Source organism: Sus scrofa, chromosome 4 (assembly GCF_000003025.6).
Source record: "Sus scrofa isolate TJ Tabasco breed Duroc chromosome 4, Sscrofa11.1, whole genome shotgun sequence".
Classification (NCBI taxonomy): domain Eukaryota; kingdom Metazoa; phylum Chordata; class Mammalia; order Artiodactyla; family Suidae; genus Sus; species Sus scrofa.
Genome location: NC_010446.5, coordinates 38,765,278 through 38,779,807, shown reverse-complemented (window position 1 = coordinate 38,779,807; position 14,530 = coordinate 38,765,278). Strand labels below are relative to the sequence as shown.

Genomic DNA, 14,530 nt, shown 5'->3' with positions numbered 1-14,530 from the left:
AAAGGGCTCCAGCTCAGCCACTGAGGTTGGTGGTGACTGTTTCCCCACCATTAGTCTCATCAAGGTCCTCCACAAGCTTGTTTGATTTCCCTTTATAGTTCTCCTTCTCCCCCAAGCTTCTCTGTGTTTGGGCAGAGGGGATGGGGCGGGGTGGGAGGGGTGCTGAGTGTCTTGTGGTTGCAGCATTTTCTACCAGAAAACAGAACTTCTAATTGTGTGCTGGTTATGATGCTGCTTCCATCAGCTGGCAGCAACGCAGCTCGGATGGGGGTGAATGTTGCCACAGGACCGAGCCACCACATCCTGGGTTGGCATCAGAGATGTCTTCTCTAGGTTCTTTTTTATTTATTTATTTATTTATTTATTTATTTATTTTTTGGTCTTTTTGCTGTTTCTTGGGCCACTCCCGCGGCATATGGAGGTTCCCAGGCTAGGGGTCAAATCAGAGCTGTAGCCGCCAGCCTACGCCAGAGCCACAGCAACGCAGGATCCGAGCCGTGTCTGCAACCTACACCACAGCTCACGGCAACGCCAGATCCTTAACCCACTGAGCAAGGGCAGGGACCGAACCCGCCACCTCATGGTTCCTAGTTGGATTCGTTAACCACTGCGCCACAACGGGAACTCCTTCTCTAGGTTCTTGATAAGGATGCTGTCATGATCTGCCCCAGAGCAGGGCTGAGCACTGGACCGTCCTTCATGGAACTGCCTTTTCCTGCCTCTCTTAAGTAGCTGGGGATCTTGCAAGATGAGCTTTTGTTTATTCAGCCTTGTGCCGTCCAGTGTCATTGTCAGATGTCACTGCAGACAGCAGCTCTCTCCAGGCGTTGCGCCCTAACCGATCAAGGTAACTAGAAGAAGAGACTGAATTTTCCCAGCTTTTCCCTCTTTCTTGGGAGGAAGGAGATGGGCTGGGAGCAGTGGCCTTCCACCCATTTCTCCAGCTTTCTGGCCATCAAAGTGTAAAAGCCTCTGCTGGAAGATGCAGAGGGACATTTCCGTGCCAGGTTTTCTTTCAGACACGCTCAAGGAGAGTGGGAGCTGTGGCCTCTGTCCGATAGAGCATCTTATTTACTGAATATTTAGTGTGAGAGGCTGACCTCAGCCCTCACAGTGGGAGCACTGAGCCTAAATGAGGGTCTGCCCTTTCTCCTCTCAGGGATCAATTACTGTGCGCTGAACAAACCGGGCTGTGAGCATGAATGCATCAACACGGAGGAGGGCCACTACTGCCGCTGTCGCCGGGGCTACACGCTGGACCCCAATGGCAAGACCTGCAGCCGTGAGTGTGCCTGGGGCAGGGTATCTGATGGGAGGGCCAGGCTCACACACAGGCCCCCTAGCCATTGGTCACTTCCCAAGCTCCTGGGTTTCCCATGAGCCTGAGGGTCTGATAGGCTTAACCTTCCTGGCCTCAGTTTCATCACCCATAAAATGGGACTGTTCTTGCTCCCTACCTCATGGATTGGATTATGAGGATTAAAAGAATCAATACATATAAAACACTTAGAAAAGTGCTGCTCAACATGTAATAAGCACCCAATAAGTGTTAGTGAATATTATTATTTGCTGTGGAGAGCATTGATTCACTTGGCCCAGCCTGACTCCAAATCCAGACTTTACCACATATTAGATATAGGACCCTGGCGAGTTAAGTTCACGGAGCTTTGATGTCCCTATCTGTGTGACCAAGTGAAGGTAATAACAGCATCAATCTTCTAGAGATGTTTAGGGAAATAAACAGGACTAGTTCAATCTCTTAGCCCTGGGCCAGGCACAAAGAAAACATACAATTAAAGATAATAGCTCATTATTGTCACGGAGCCTGGCAGAGGGACCAGGGCTGGCTCCAGGGTGGGACAAGAGGCTGGAGAAGACAGACCTCAGAAAGCACATGGTCGGTGACGTCTCTGCAGCACCAGGATGAAGGTTCAGTCCCCAGCCTAGCAGAGTGGGTTAAAGGATCTGATCCTTTCATTCCCAGGTTTGGGCACAGAAAACAAACAACCACAGCAAAAAAAAAAAAAAAAAAAAAAAAAAGGACCTGATCCGGCATTGCGACAGCTGTGGCGTAGGTCGCAACTGCGGCTTGGATCTGATCCCTGGCTGAGGAACACCATAGGCAGCCAAAAAAGAAAAAAAAAAAGAAAGAAAGACAGAAAGCCTTTGGGCTACCACAGAGCTGATCTGAGGGCGGAGCTGAGAAACATGGGACTTTTTATGAAACCTTTTCTTCATTTTCTTGTGTAAGAGGCACAACAAAGCTCCATTTGGTGATGTAAATGCACGGAAACTTGCATGCTTTGCCAGCTGGATGGTTCCATCCCTTTTTATGAGGCACAGTCTCCACCGGCCCAGGCCAGCAGGGATGGGGGCGCATGACACTGCCGTGGTTGCTGCGAGAGGGGCTCGGTGACATGGCCAGCACAGAAGGGGCCCTTTGTGTGGCTTTCCAGCCGGCCAGACGCACATCTGCTCCAGCTTTGGGGATAGAGTTAGATTGTGAATGAGAACAGTGCAGCTGTTCACCATTTGGACCTTAAACGGCCGGGAGGGAAAGTTTCACAGATGAAGTATGAGGTGGAGAGGAGTCCTCAGGAAAACGCGTGCCCCTTCAGTCTGCAGAGGGAACAAAGGGCCTCCATTAGACTTTCTAAGGATTGCTTTCAGAAGGCAAAGACTTTTTGATCCAGAAAGTTGGCACCACTCTGCATTTGCCTCTGGATGGCCTGGAGTCCTTCTGAGAAGCCAGTGAGGAGCAAGAGTTCTCTCATCCAATACAGAGATGCCCTGGGGAAGATGGATCTGGGTACAGTTTGCCTTCTTCCAGGAGTGTGGGGTCTGCCAGCAGACAGCCATGGCAGGTGTTCCAGGGTGGGCTGGGCATGACCTGGATAAGCCCATCTAGAGTCCCAGGGGCCCCAAGCTGCCTTTCCCTCCCAGCATGCCTTGGGGGAGCCTAGACGTGCTCAGAGAGAGGACCAGAGGAGATTGAGCCATCCTTTCTCTCTCAGATCTAGTAAGGACCATCTATTCAGCTTCAAGAAAGTAAGCCCTTTCTTCCCAGAAGTCCCCAGAGAAAGCCATAGTATCCTGTTCCCCATGGGGGCCCAGGGAGCCCCAGGCCATCAGGATAAGAAGCCCTCACAAGGCGCTTGCTGTATGCAGGAATGGCTGTGAGCACTTTCCTGGCACTCACTCACTCTATCTGCACCAGAGCCTTAAGAGGCGGACTTTCTTATCTGTATTTAAAGATGGGGAAGGCATTTCCATTGTGGCTCAGCAGTAATGAACCTGACTAGCATCCATGAGGATGAGGGTTCCATCCCTGGCCTCGCTCAGTGGGTTAAGAATCTCGTGTTGCCGTGAGCTGGGGTGTAGGTTGCAGATGCAGCTCAATCTTGTGTTGCTGTGGCTGTGGTATAAGCCGACAGCTGTAGCTCCAATTCAGTCCCTAGCCTGAGAACTTCCATATAGGTGTGGCCCTAAAAAAGCAAAAAAAAAAAATTGAAAAAAAAAAAAAAATTGAAAAAAAGGGGGGGGAACTGTGGCACAAAAAGATAAAGTTAGTTCCCCGAAGTCACATGACTGGTAAATGATGGAACTGAGATGTGAACACTGGCCTCTGGCTCCCGAGATTCTGAAGTTGTTTGTCATGGGCACATCCACTGATGGAATGTTCTGGAAGGCACCAGTCCCATGCCCTGTGGGAGTCAAAGAGGCCCACCTGATGGCCCTACACAAGGCCTCCAGTTCTCTCCAGTCTCTGGCTGTGCATTTTCTCCATCAAGGAAATCTGGGAGGCAGCCTGCAGGGCTGTCCCTGTGGGAGCTGCACACCACAGCTGTGTGTCTGTTACCCTAGCGGGGCCAGCTGTGCAGTGCTCAGGTGCCAGGATCGACCACACACGCAGGCCTGGGCTTTGGTTTGTTTTTTGAATCTGGGTGTCCTGGTTATGGGGGATAACAAAACTTTTTCACTTTCAGAGAGATCGAAACTATACAATTAATTCTTGCCTAGCAACATACTTAATAAGAAGAGTTCATGGGGTGATCACTGTATTGCCAGCCGTTTGGAGGGCTTTAAGTCAATCAGCTACTCTCATCACGTTCCTCTAAAAAGAGGTCTTCACCCCCGCTTCTCAAGTCAGGAAGGGATGGCAGAGAGGCCAGACACACCACCCAAGCATCTCCTGGCTGGGAAGGCTTGGAGGTGGGATTCCAACCTGGGTAAATTCCATGTGGAGCCCTCATTCCGAGGCACCGCGCCCATCAGCTGAGCAGCTTGAGGCAGCGGCTTGACCTCCCGGAGCCTGGCTTTCCTCCCCGTGAGATGGGGATGGCACCTGCTCTCAGCCTTGTCCTAGAATTGCGGGTGACGGGGCCCCTCCCTGGCGCAGCGGGCTGCTGTCCTTCCCACCAACATTCTTCTTCAGCGAAGTGAGAAGAAAAACAAACACAGGGCTGATTTTCCAAACAAACAAAGCTAAGGGCACAGGGTAGAATGACACTCTCCACACAGCTCTTCTCCACACGAATGAATTGAAATAGCTCAGCAGGGGTTTCCTGCAAGGTGCTTTTGTGTTTTAATCCGCCGCCAGTGGACGTCGCCCCTTGGTTACTGTACGTTTTGGTGTGTGATCGCCGCAGGGGTGGATCACTGCGCGGAGCAAGACCACGGCTGCGAGCAGCTGTGTCTGAACACCGAGGACTCCTTCGTGTGCCAGTGCTCGGAAGGCTTCCTCATCAACGAGGACCTCAAGACCTGCTCCCGTGAGTCCCCTTCGTGCTTCCCTTAGAGGGAAAAAGGGGAAAGGTTTGCAACCAGCGTGAAAAATGCGACGACTGCAGAGGCCAGGAGGACCCCCTCTGCGGCTAGGGGCTGCGTGCCTTCCCGGTGGGGGGAGGTAGGGGCGGGGGTGCGGGCAGGGTGGGGAAAAGCACGATGATCCCTGGATTCCCAACCTCAGTAGCCCTGGAGCCTCGGGGCGTCTCACCTGGCTGTTGGGTTTTGCAGGGGTGGATTACTGCCTGCTGAGCGACCACGGTTGCGAATACTCCTGCGTCAACACGGACAGATCCTTCGCCTGCCAGTGTCCTGAGGGGCATGTGCTCCGCAGTGATGGCAAGACCTGTGCCAGTGAGTGTTCCGAGGTCGGGAGACGAGCGGCACTTGGCACTGGCAATTGTGGGCGGGGGGACTGCCGGTGGGTTTGCTCCCCGGGGTTTCGCTGGGCGGCTGTGAATGTGCCTAAAGGCCTCTCCCAGGCGATTTCGCCTCGTGGCTGCTGCTCCCCTTCCCTGAGTTCGTTCCCCACTCCCTGAGATGGCTTTTCCCTCTCTCTCCCTGCCTTTCTGCCTCACCTCATTTTGGAGCTGGACAGAGCCTGGTTTTGGCTCTGTCTTCTCTTCCACCGATCTGGCAGAAGAGGGTAGCCCCCAGAGTGGTGAACAAGTCATAACAGTACGAGTAAATGAGGATGCAGGTTCAATCCCTGGCCTCACTCAGTTGGTTAAGGATCTGGCATTGCCATGAGCTGTGGTGTAGGTTGAAGATGCGGCTGGGATGTGGCTGTGGTGGTGGTCAGCAGATACAGCTTTGATTTGACCCCGAGCCTGGGAACCTCCATATGCCCCTGGTGCGGCCCTAGAAAAGACAAGAAGACAAAAAAAAAAAAAAAAAAAAGAATGTACCTTCCCCATCTTGCTGGTGGTTTTGGTTATAGGGCCGAGTTCCCTGACCACTGGTACGATTGTGGCCACAACCTAATATGTCCATCTTTTTTTAATTTAAAAAAAAGGTTTTTTTTTAAATTCTATTGAGGCGTAGTTGATTTACAATGTTGTGTTAATTTCTGCTGCACAGCGAAGTGACTCAGTTATACACACATAGATACTCTTTTTCATTTTCTTTTCCATTATGGCTTATGGAAGGATATTGAATGTACTCCCTGTACTTTATAGTAAGACCTAGTTGTTTATCTGTCCTGTATAGACTAGCCTGGATCTGCTAATCCCAACTCCCAATCCTTCCCTCCCCCCATCTTTTTATATCATTTTTTTCACTTGGGCAGGTGAGCTGTGCCTCTCTAATTGTGGCCTGTGAGAAAATGTTTCCCCCGTTTGGGATGGAGTCTTGAGTTTTTGGCTGGCTTGCGGCTGTCTGCCTAGCTGCCTCCCAGCCTGTGTCTCCAGCCAGCACAGGGCTGGGCTGGGCACTGGGGCTGCAGGAAAAGGTTGCGTGTGTCGGATTGCATGTACATTTAACTGCGTGCCAAAGTCAGAGGCATGCTTTTTAATTGGTTTGTTTTAATTCTCATCATCTCAGATTATTCATGCCTTTCTTTTGTTCTCCACCTTGCTATGATAACCAAGAGCTGACTGTTAAGGTGGTTACAGGACTTCTAAGAAATTCTCATGGCCCCTCCAAACAAATGCTACCCGTCTCCTTACAGTCAAGTGCCCTTCTCTCTCCCTCCCCATGTCCACTGACGCTTTTAAAGGTTGACCATTTCCTCATTTATAGTCCTGCAGTAACTAATGGTACAGCGATATCATTCATACGAGTAAATGTTCCACAATGCCCTTAGAAGTGAATCTTGATGTGTGGATGTTTATATGTGGTGTGTCTATATGAGATGGGAGATGATGGGTTAGAATTGTCCTGTCCTCGGCAATGGTGGTATGTACTTGATGCATTTTACCCGCCGTCTGATGCATACTGCTGAGCTAGTCCCATCAGATTTGAATTGAAGACTTTCTGTCTCAGGATGGTTCACTCTGGCTGCCCTGTCCTGGGATAATGGGCTGTGTTTTCCATGTGGCCAGAGTTAACTGGGGTTAGGATGTATGTTTCCCAGCTCTGTGCCAGATGACAAAGAGCTTGTGGCCATGGCTGCACCTTTTCCATAAAGCGTGTTGGGCTATGGGTGGGGAGCCAGTGAGGGTTCAGCAGATAAGGGTGTCCTTGGCCTCCCCCTGAGAACCTTGATGGCAGGTGGCCCAAAGAACACTTAACTCGCATTCTAGAAGGTTCTCTGAATCATGGCGAGCAGGCCCAGGTTCCTAGGGCCCTGGAAGGAAGTGGTCACTGTTATCCCCTGCAGGCATCTTGGGCTCCCTGACCTCTGGAATGAAGCCCATCCTCCCTTCCTCTTCCCCTGGCCCCCAGGCTGTGATTGCTCATAGGCACTTTCCTTGCCTTGGAGGGTTGTTCCCCAGACCAGGGGGTAAGGTGAGGAGGTGGATGGGGGAGTCTCTACTCTGAGCTGTAGCTGGGACGCCTCTCCCCTCTCCAGCCACTGGAAAGTTCCCCCAGATAGGCCCACGACAAGGAAATCCCAGCACCAGGAAAAGCCCCATAGGCTAGGTGTGCATGGAGCACATGGTCCACTGGCCTGCAAGCTCCTGGAGGTCAGAAACCGGGTCTTATTTGGAGCCTGAGTTCCAGGCCTGGCCCACAGGAGATTCTCCGTAAAGTTCAATGAGTGAGAGTGTATGGGCAGAGACCACCTGTCTTTTCATCCTGCGGCACCTGACACAGGGTCCACCCCCTGCTCAGTAACCTCCAGTGACTCTCCACGGTTTCTCCAACACAGTTTCCAATCAAGCGCCTGGATGTGGCAATGGTGGAGACCCCTTTCCTACACCTCCTGAACACCCCCCACCAGGTCTTCCCTGCTCCCTCCCATTCTTCAGGGGTGGGGGCAGCTCCCCTGTTCCCTGAGCAGGCCCCATCCCTCCAGCCCATCCTGTCTCCACTTAGGACACCCTCCCTGTCCCTCCCCAGCTGGTGGAAACCCAGCCCGGAGTCAGCATCACCTCCACAGGGAACTCCCTGCCCTCCTCACCTGCTAGGAGCCCCTCGGCTTCACCCCTCAGGACCTCTGGTGGCCCTGCCTCACCCTGTTGCAGTCTGCGCACAGATCTAGAACCAGTGTGGGAGAGTAGAAAGAACACTGAGCTGAGAGCTTGGAGACTGAGTTTAAATCTTATGGCTTCTGGAGTTCCTGCTGTGGCTCAGCAGTAATGAACCTGACTAGTATCCATGAGGATTCAGGTTTGATCCCTGACCTTGCTCAGTGGATTAAGGATCCAGCATTGGTGTGAGCTGTGGTGTAGGTCACAGACACAGCTCAGATCCTGAGTTATTATGGCTCTGGCATAGGCCAGCAGCTGCAGCTTGAATTCGACTCCTGGCCTGGGAACCTCCATATGCTGTGGGCGTGGCCCTAAAAAGACATAAAAAAAAAAATCTTGTGGCTTCCATGCTAGACAAGGGAATTGACCTCTCTGGATCTGATTGTTCATCTGTACACTAGGAATGATCATGTGTACACTGTCTCTCTCATGATCCCCTGGTGGCGCAGGGAGAGATGTGCGGTGAAGGGCTTTGGGAACTAGTAAGCTGCCCTAAACCCAAAGGCACTCTTGTTATGATCTTACTTCCCTCCACTCATGGGACTCATTACCACTGAGCCACAGCAGGAACTCCCAGAATAAGCTCCCTTGTGTCTGTTCTTGTAAGGGCACTAATCCCATCATGCAGGCCCCACCCTCATGTCCACATCTAACCCTAATCACCTGCCAAAGGCCCCATCTCCAAATACCAGCACATTGGAAGTTCAAGCTTCAACATATGAATTTGGGGAAGTTGCCTGGTAGCCTAAGGGTTAAAGATCCTGTGTTGTCACTGCTGTGGCTTGGGTTCAGTCCCTGGCCCAGGAACTTCGTGCATGCCCTGGTGAGGACACTATATATATATAGAGAGAGAGCATGCATGAGCGCATGTTCCCATCGTGGCTCAGTGGGTTATGAACCCAACTAGTGTCCATGAGGATGCGGGTTCCATCCCTGGCCTCACTCACTGGGTTAAGGATCCAGCATTGCCATGAGCTGTGGTGCAGGTTGCAGATGAGGCTCAGATCCTGCGAGGCTGTGGCTGTGGTGTAGGCTGGCAGCTGCAGCTCTCATTCAGCCCCTAGCCTGGGAACCTCCATATGCTGCAGATGTGGCCCTAAAATATATCTATATGAATTGGAGAAGGAACACAGTTCAGTCCATAGCAGAGAGTGTGGGGAAAACCCCCCTTTACCCTCGTGTATTCACCTCTGAAGTTTAATGGAGCAGAAGGAAGCTTAGAGATCTTTCCTTTCTCTTGTGGGAAACGGCCACAAGGAGGAGACTGTTGCGCCCAAGCTGGCCCTCGGGGTCAGTGACAGAATCTGGACGAGAACTGGGGTCCCCTGACTTGATCTCTCGCCCAGTGTGAGTGAGATGCCCTCTGAAAGTCCGTCTCAGTTCTGCTGCTTCTGGTCTGTCTGTGAAAAAAGCCTACACAGCGTTAGCAACCAAATGACTGCTCCTAGTTTTATTATATATTAAAAAAAAAAAAAATCCAGGAATTCCGTCATGGCGCAGTGGTTAACGAATCCGACTAGGAACCATGAGGTTTCGGGTTCGATCCCTGGCCTTGCTCAGTGGGTTAAGGATCCGGCATTGCCATGAGCTGTGGTGTGGGTGGCAGACTCAGCTTGGATCCTGTGTTGCTGTGGCTCTGGTGTAGGCTGGTGGCTACAGCTCCGGTTAGACCCCTAGCCTGGGAACCTCCATATGCAACGGGTGCGGCCCAGGAAAAGGCAAAACAACCAAAAAAAAAAAAAAAAAAAAAAGGCCAGTAAGCAGTGTAATTCTCTCTCTCAGCCTTGGTTACCCTCTTGGCAGGCGGCCGCTGTGGCTTTCTCCCTCTGGGCCTGGGGTTGGTTTTAACAACCTCCTACGTGGAGCCCCAGACACGGGATTGCTGTCTGTCATCGCCGCAGAGGTGCAAGTCCTTGGAACACATTACTCCGTCCGTGATGGCCGCGCCACAGACGTCCATGAGTCACCAGATGTAGAATCCAGATGTGAGGAGCACAGACTGTGTCAGTCAGTGTGTGGGGCTGTTAGACATGGGCCCAAAAAACCCTGAGCTATGGCCTAAATCTTGTGATCATCTTGATCACAAATCGCAGATCCCATTCACGATGAGGGTTTGATCAGTGTGCAGACCTGCTTCCATGTGTGTTAAAAAAAAAAAAAAAAGGATGTCTCTTTTAGAGGCAAAATGTTTTCTTCCGGCATCCTGAGATTTCTCATAAGTCCGCTTATCCATTTCACATAAGTGATGGTTCCCAGTTGAGTCTGTCCGCACTCTCCTCTCTGGATTGAGTCAAGGTACTTCCTTCAGCTCTTGGTTCATTGATACTTAGTATTACCACACACCTGCATTGTGCTGGCCATATTGCGCCGGGTGTCTGGCATTCCTGGGGTTGATGCAGGTTGATATCCTGCCCTGACAGAGTTTAAAGTTTCTCAGGGAAGAAGAATATTAAAGATGGATAAGGAGTTCCTGTCGCGGCACAGCGGAAACAAATCCGACTAGGAACCATGAGGTTGCGGGTTCAATCCCTGGCCTCGCTCAGTGGGTTAAGGATCTGGCGTTGCTGTGAGCTGTGGTGTAGGTTGCAGATGTGGCTCGGATCCTGCATTACGGTGGCTATGGTGTAGGCTGGCACCCATTCAACCCCTAGCCTGGGAACTTCCTTATGCCTCGGGTGCAGCCCTAAAAAAAGAAAAGAAAAAAAGGATGGATCATCCATTCTGTGTGATGAGAGCCACGAGGTGGGACGAAGAGGTGTCACAGGGGCATGTGGCAGGGGGGATGCTCGCCTGGTTTGGAGAAAGTGTCCTGAGAAAGAGGTGTTTAATCCAACACCTAGAGATGGACAGAGGGAGCCCTGCAGAGGTGGAGGGTGTTATGGCCTGAATGTCTGTGTCCCCCTCAAATTCATATGTTGAAAGTCTAATCCCCAAGGTGCTGGTCTTAGGTGTGGGGCCTTCGGGAAGTTGTTAGATCACGAGGGTGGAGCCCTTATGGTTGGGATTCCCACCCCCAGAGCTCTCCAGCCCCTTCTGCCATGTGACCCAGAAGAGGGCTCTCCCCAACCATGCTGGCACCCTCATCTCAGACTTCCATTCTCCGGAACTGTGAGCAGTGCATTTCTGTTGTTTAAGTCACTCGGTCTACACTAATTTGTTTTTCTTTTTTCTTTGCTTTTTTTAGGGCCATACCTGTGGCATATGGAAGTTCCCAGGCCAGGGGTCAATACAGAGCTGCAGCTGCTGGCCTACACCACAGCCACAGCAATGCTGGGATCCTTAACCCACTGAGTGAGGCTGGGGGTTGAACCCACATCCTTATGGATACTAGTCGGATTCATTGCCCCTGCACTGGAACGGGATCTCCCCATCTAGGCTGTTTTGTTACAGCAGCCAGAAGGAATTAAAACAGAGGAAGGCAGTCTTCCCAAGCATAGGAAACACTCAAGCCCAGTGTCCAGAGAGTCAACTGAAGGAAGCTGAGTGTACCGAGTACCAAGTACTTAGTACTGAATGTGAGAGGGAGGCTGGAGATGGGCCTGGAGAAGCCACCAGGACAGGTCACCTGTAGCATTATAATTACTCTAAACTATTTGGAGGCCTGGCCTCCATTGAGAAAACTCTTTTAGTTTGTCTTCTGAGAATCTACCAGACTGTTGAGCAGACTCTGCTGACCCTTCTGGGTGAGGATGACCCCTGGATGAGCAGCTGGACCAGGGAACACGGAGGGGACAGACTTGTGACCAAATCACACTTCCAGCCCCAGCGCACCTGACACTAATCATCTCTGCAGGTTAAGGGGCCTTGAGAAAGTCACTTCCCCTCTGTGGCCATCAGTTTCCTTGACTCTCAAGTGAAGGGGTTGGACCAGTTCATGCCCAAGGTCCCTTCTACCCAGAGAATGTGGGTAGATCCTGGCTGCATAAGTGCTCTGTAAACACCTGCTGAATGAATGAACTCCCGTTGGCGTGCACGTCATTCTCCCCAGGCTGAAGGCACCCCATGATCATGAGGCAGGGATGCTGGTTCTCTTGGCCTGTTGGGGAACCATCAAAGGACTTTCCTCGCGGGTAGGACCTTTAAATCTGGGGAGAAGCTGACTCTAGGTGGGTTCTCCAGATTGGCGCCTGGTGGGCCGCTAGAGCCTGTGGTCTGGGAGTTAGCTGCAGTACCCCTTTGGCAGTGGTTCTTGCGTGTATGAGTGACCTGAACGTCCCTGACATGCAGAAGCTGGACATTGCGCTGAACAAATGTGAATTGTGCTCTGCAAGGCTGGTATGTGGGAGAGAAAGAGGAGCCCAGCTGACTGCCAGCCTCTGCACCACACGGGTTGTCTTTAAAACATCTGCACAAAAACCCAGGGAGTGGGTCTCATTACCCTCAGTTTCCAGAGTAGAAAGCCAAGGAAATGTTTCCTTTTCCTCAGGAGGCATTCACTGGGGGCCTGTTGTGGGCCAGGCATTGAGTTAGGTGCTGGGAGTTGCAGGAGAGGCGGGCAGCTGCAGCTGGTGGTCTCCTGGAGGACAGAGAGAGCCAGGCCAAGGAGGTGGGCACAAATCCAAATCAACCACGTAACTAACTGGGACAACTATGACGTTACGGAGGCGGGGAGATGCCCGGTGCTTTGAGGCCCCATGAGAGGAGGTCCCGGAAGACATCTGGAGGAGGTGGAGGAGGAAGGAGAGGCAGAGGAACCTGTGCAGAGCCCTGCGGCGGGAGGGCTCCTGGCTTGGTACTGAGGTATGAGGTACTGAAGCAAAGTACTCAGAGCTGGGGGAACGGGGGTGAGATCAGGCTGCAGGGCAGGTCCTGCAATCCCCGCCAGCGATTCTGTGCCTTATCCAGAATCAGGAAGCCTTAAAGGATCTCAGGCAGAGGGAGGGTGATGTAAGCAGATTCACATTTCGGAAAGAGGACTCAGGCTGAGTTGGTGAGAACAGGCTGCAGAGGGTGGAAGTGTGTGTGTGGAGACCCAGTTAGATAGTAAGTGTTGCTTCAAGCTGCTAAATGTAGGGGCAGCTTGTTTCACAGAAACGTAACCCTGACATTCCATTTTTATTAGTGTTTCTTCATATGAAAAAAGCCAGTACAAATGCCTATTTTTATTTTTCCCTCTTCCTTACACACAAAATGGGGCACCATACACCCCTTTTCTTTCTTCTCTCAATGACACTTATTGGCGATTTCTTCAAATCATTACATAGAGAACTTCCTCATTCTTTTTATAGCTTCGTAATGTCTCATTGTGTAGAAATATTTATTCAACTTGTCTCCTGAGTAGTTGTGGACACTTGGGGTGTTTTCCCATTTTTCATTATTACAAACAATGCTGCCATGAATAACTTGAACGTATATCCCTTCATATGGTACAAGGGTGTCTGCAGGAGAGACTTCCAGAAGCGAAGGTGCCAGGTCAGAGTTCCATTTCATAGTTTTGGTAGACATTGCCAGATACCCTTCCATAGGGGAAGTCTGCCTTCGATATATTTGAATTTTGAGTCATGGGCCTGTTTTCTTTCTTTCTTTTTTTTTTTTTTTTTTTTTTTTTTGCTATTTTAGGGTCACACTGATAGCGTATGGAGTTTCCCAGGCCAGGGATCCAATTGGAGCAACAGCTGTGGGCCTATGCTGTAGCCACAGCTACGTAGGATCTGAGCCACATCTGCGACCCACACCACAGCTCACAGCAATGCTGGATCCTTAACTCACTGAGCGAGGCCAGGGATCAAACCCTCATCCTCATGGATCCTAGTCAGATTTGTTAACTGCTGAGCCACAAAGGGAACTCCAGCCATGGGCCTGTTTTGCCTTTAAAATAATCTCTGCAGGTGACTTCTGCTCACCCATGGTTGAGAACTCACCACTGCTCTGCTCTCTTGATCGGATGCTCTGAGGGGGTGAGGAGGGAAAAGATTAAAAACCCAAACTCTGCATGCTTTTAAAGCATGCACATAGCAAAATTCCCAAAATTCCCAATTCTATTAGTACAGAAGCCCAGGAGGGCTCAGAAGCTGGGCTGGGAGCTCCTGGGATAGTCTGTAGCCAAGGATGAAGGCGCCCCCCTGTGAACAGTGAATTCAGCCTCGGCTCCTGATAAAGGGAAGCAGTGTTATCTGCCAAGTACAGGCTCAGACCCGCATGGCTTGGGAAAGCCTGGGGGCAAGTGGCCTTTCAGGGTCTCAGTGGGGAGACTCAACCACTCTTCAAAATGACAGCCTGAGCTGGAGCTCCAGAGACAGGCCAGACCATGGGGGAAGGTCCAGGAAGAAGGAATGTGTTCACAGGGGTCTGTCTGGATTATGGCTTGACAGGGCTAGCCTGAAAGAGTTATAACTATTTTATTATGCCGGAAAATGGAGTATTCTTAATATAAATTCATGGTGAGGAAAAAAATGCTCACCTCTGCAGCCAACCAGCTGTCTGTATTTCGGATCACTCAATTGTATTTCTACTCACCGCTCCATGAGGGGTTACCCCAAGCTGTTGGAAATGTTCTCCATGTATAATGACTCTAGTTTGTGCTTGAGAAGTCAGTCACGTTCAGAGCAAAGAGCAGGGCCCAAGTATGCTTTGACTCTCTTCTGCTGTTATAATTTGAGTTACTATAATGC

General features: G+C 51.1%; 1 protein-coding gene across 4 annotated transcripts in view; it reads left to right on the top strand.

Annotated features, from left to right (window-relative positions):
- The window catches only part of MATN2 (matrilin 2), a 171,059-nt gene that overhangs the window by 135,276 nt on the left and 21,253 nt on the right, over positions 1-14,530 (top strand). For all 4 annotated transcript variants that reach the window (XM_021089066.1, XM_021089067.1, XM_021089068.1 and 1 more), the window contains exons 8-10: positions 1,160-1,282; positions 4,650-4,772; positions 5,017-5,139. In XM_021089066.1, the coding sequence (XP_020944725.1) occupies positions 1,160-1,282; positions 4,650-4,772; positions 5,017-5,139 (369 nt within the window). The remainder of the gene's footprint in view (positions 1-1,159; positions 1,283-4,649; positions 4,773-5,016; positions 5,140-14,530) is intronic.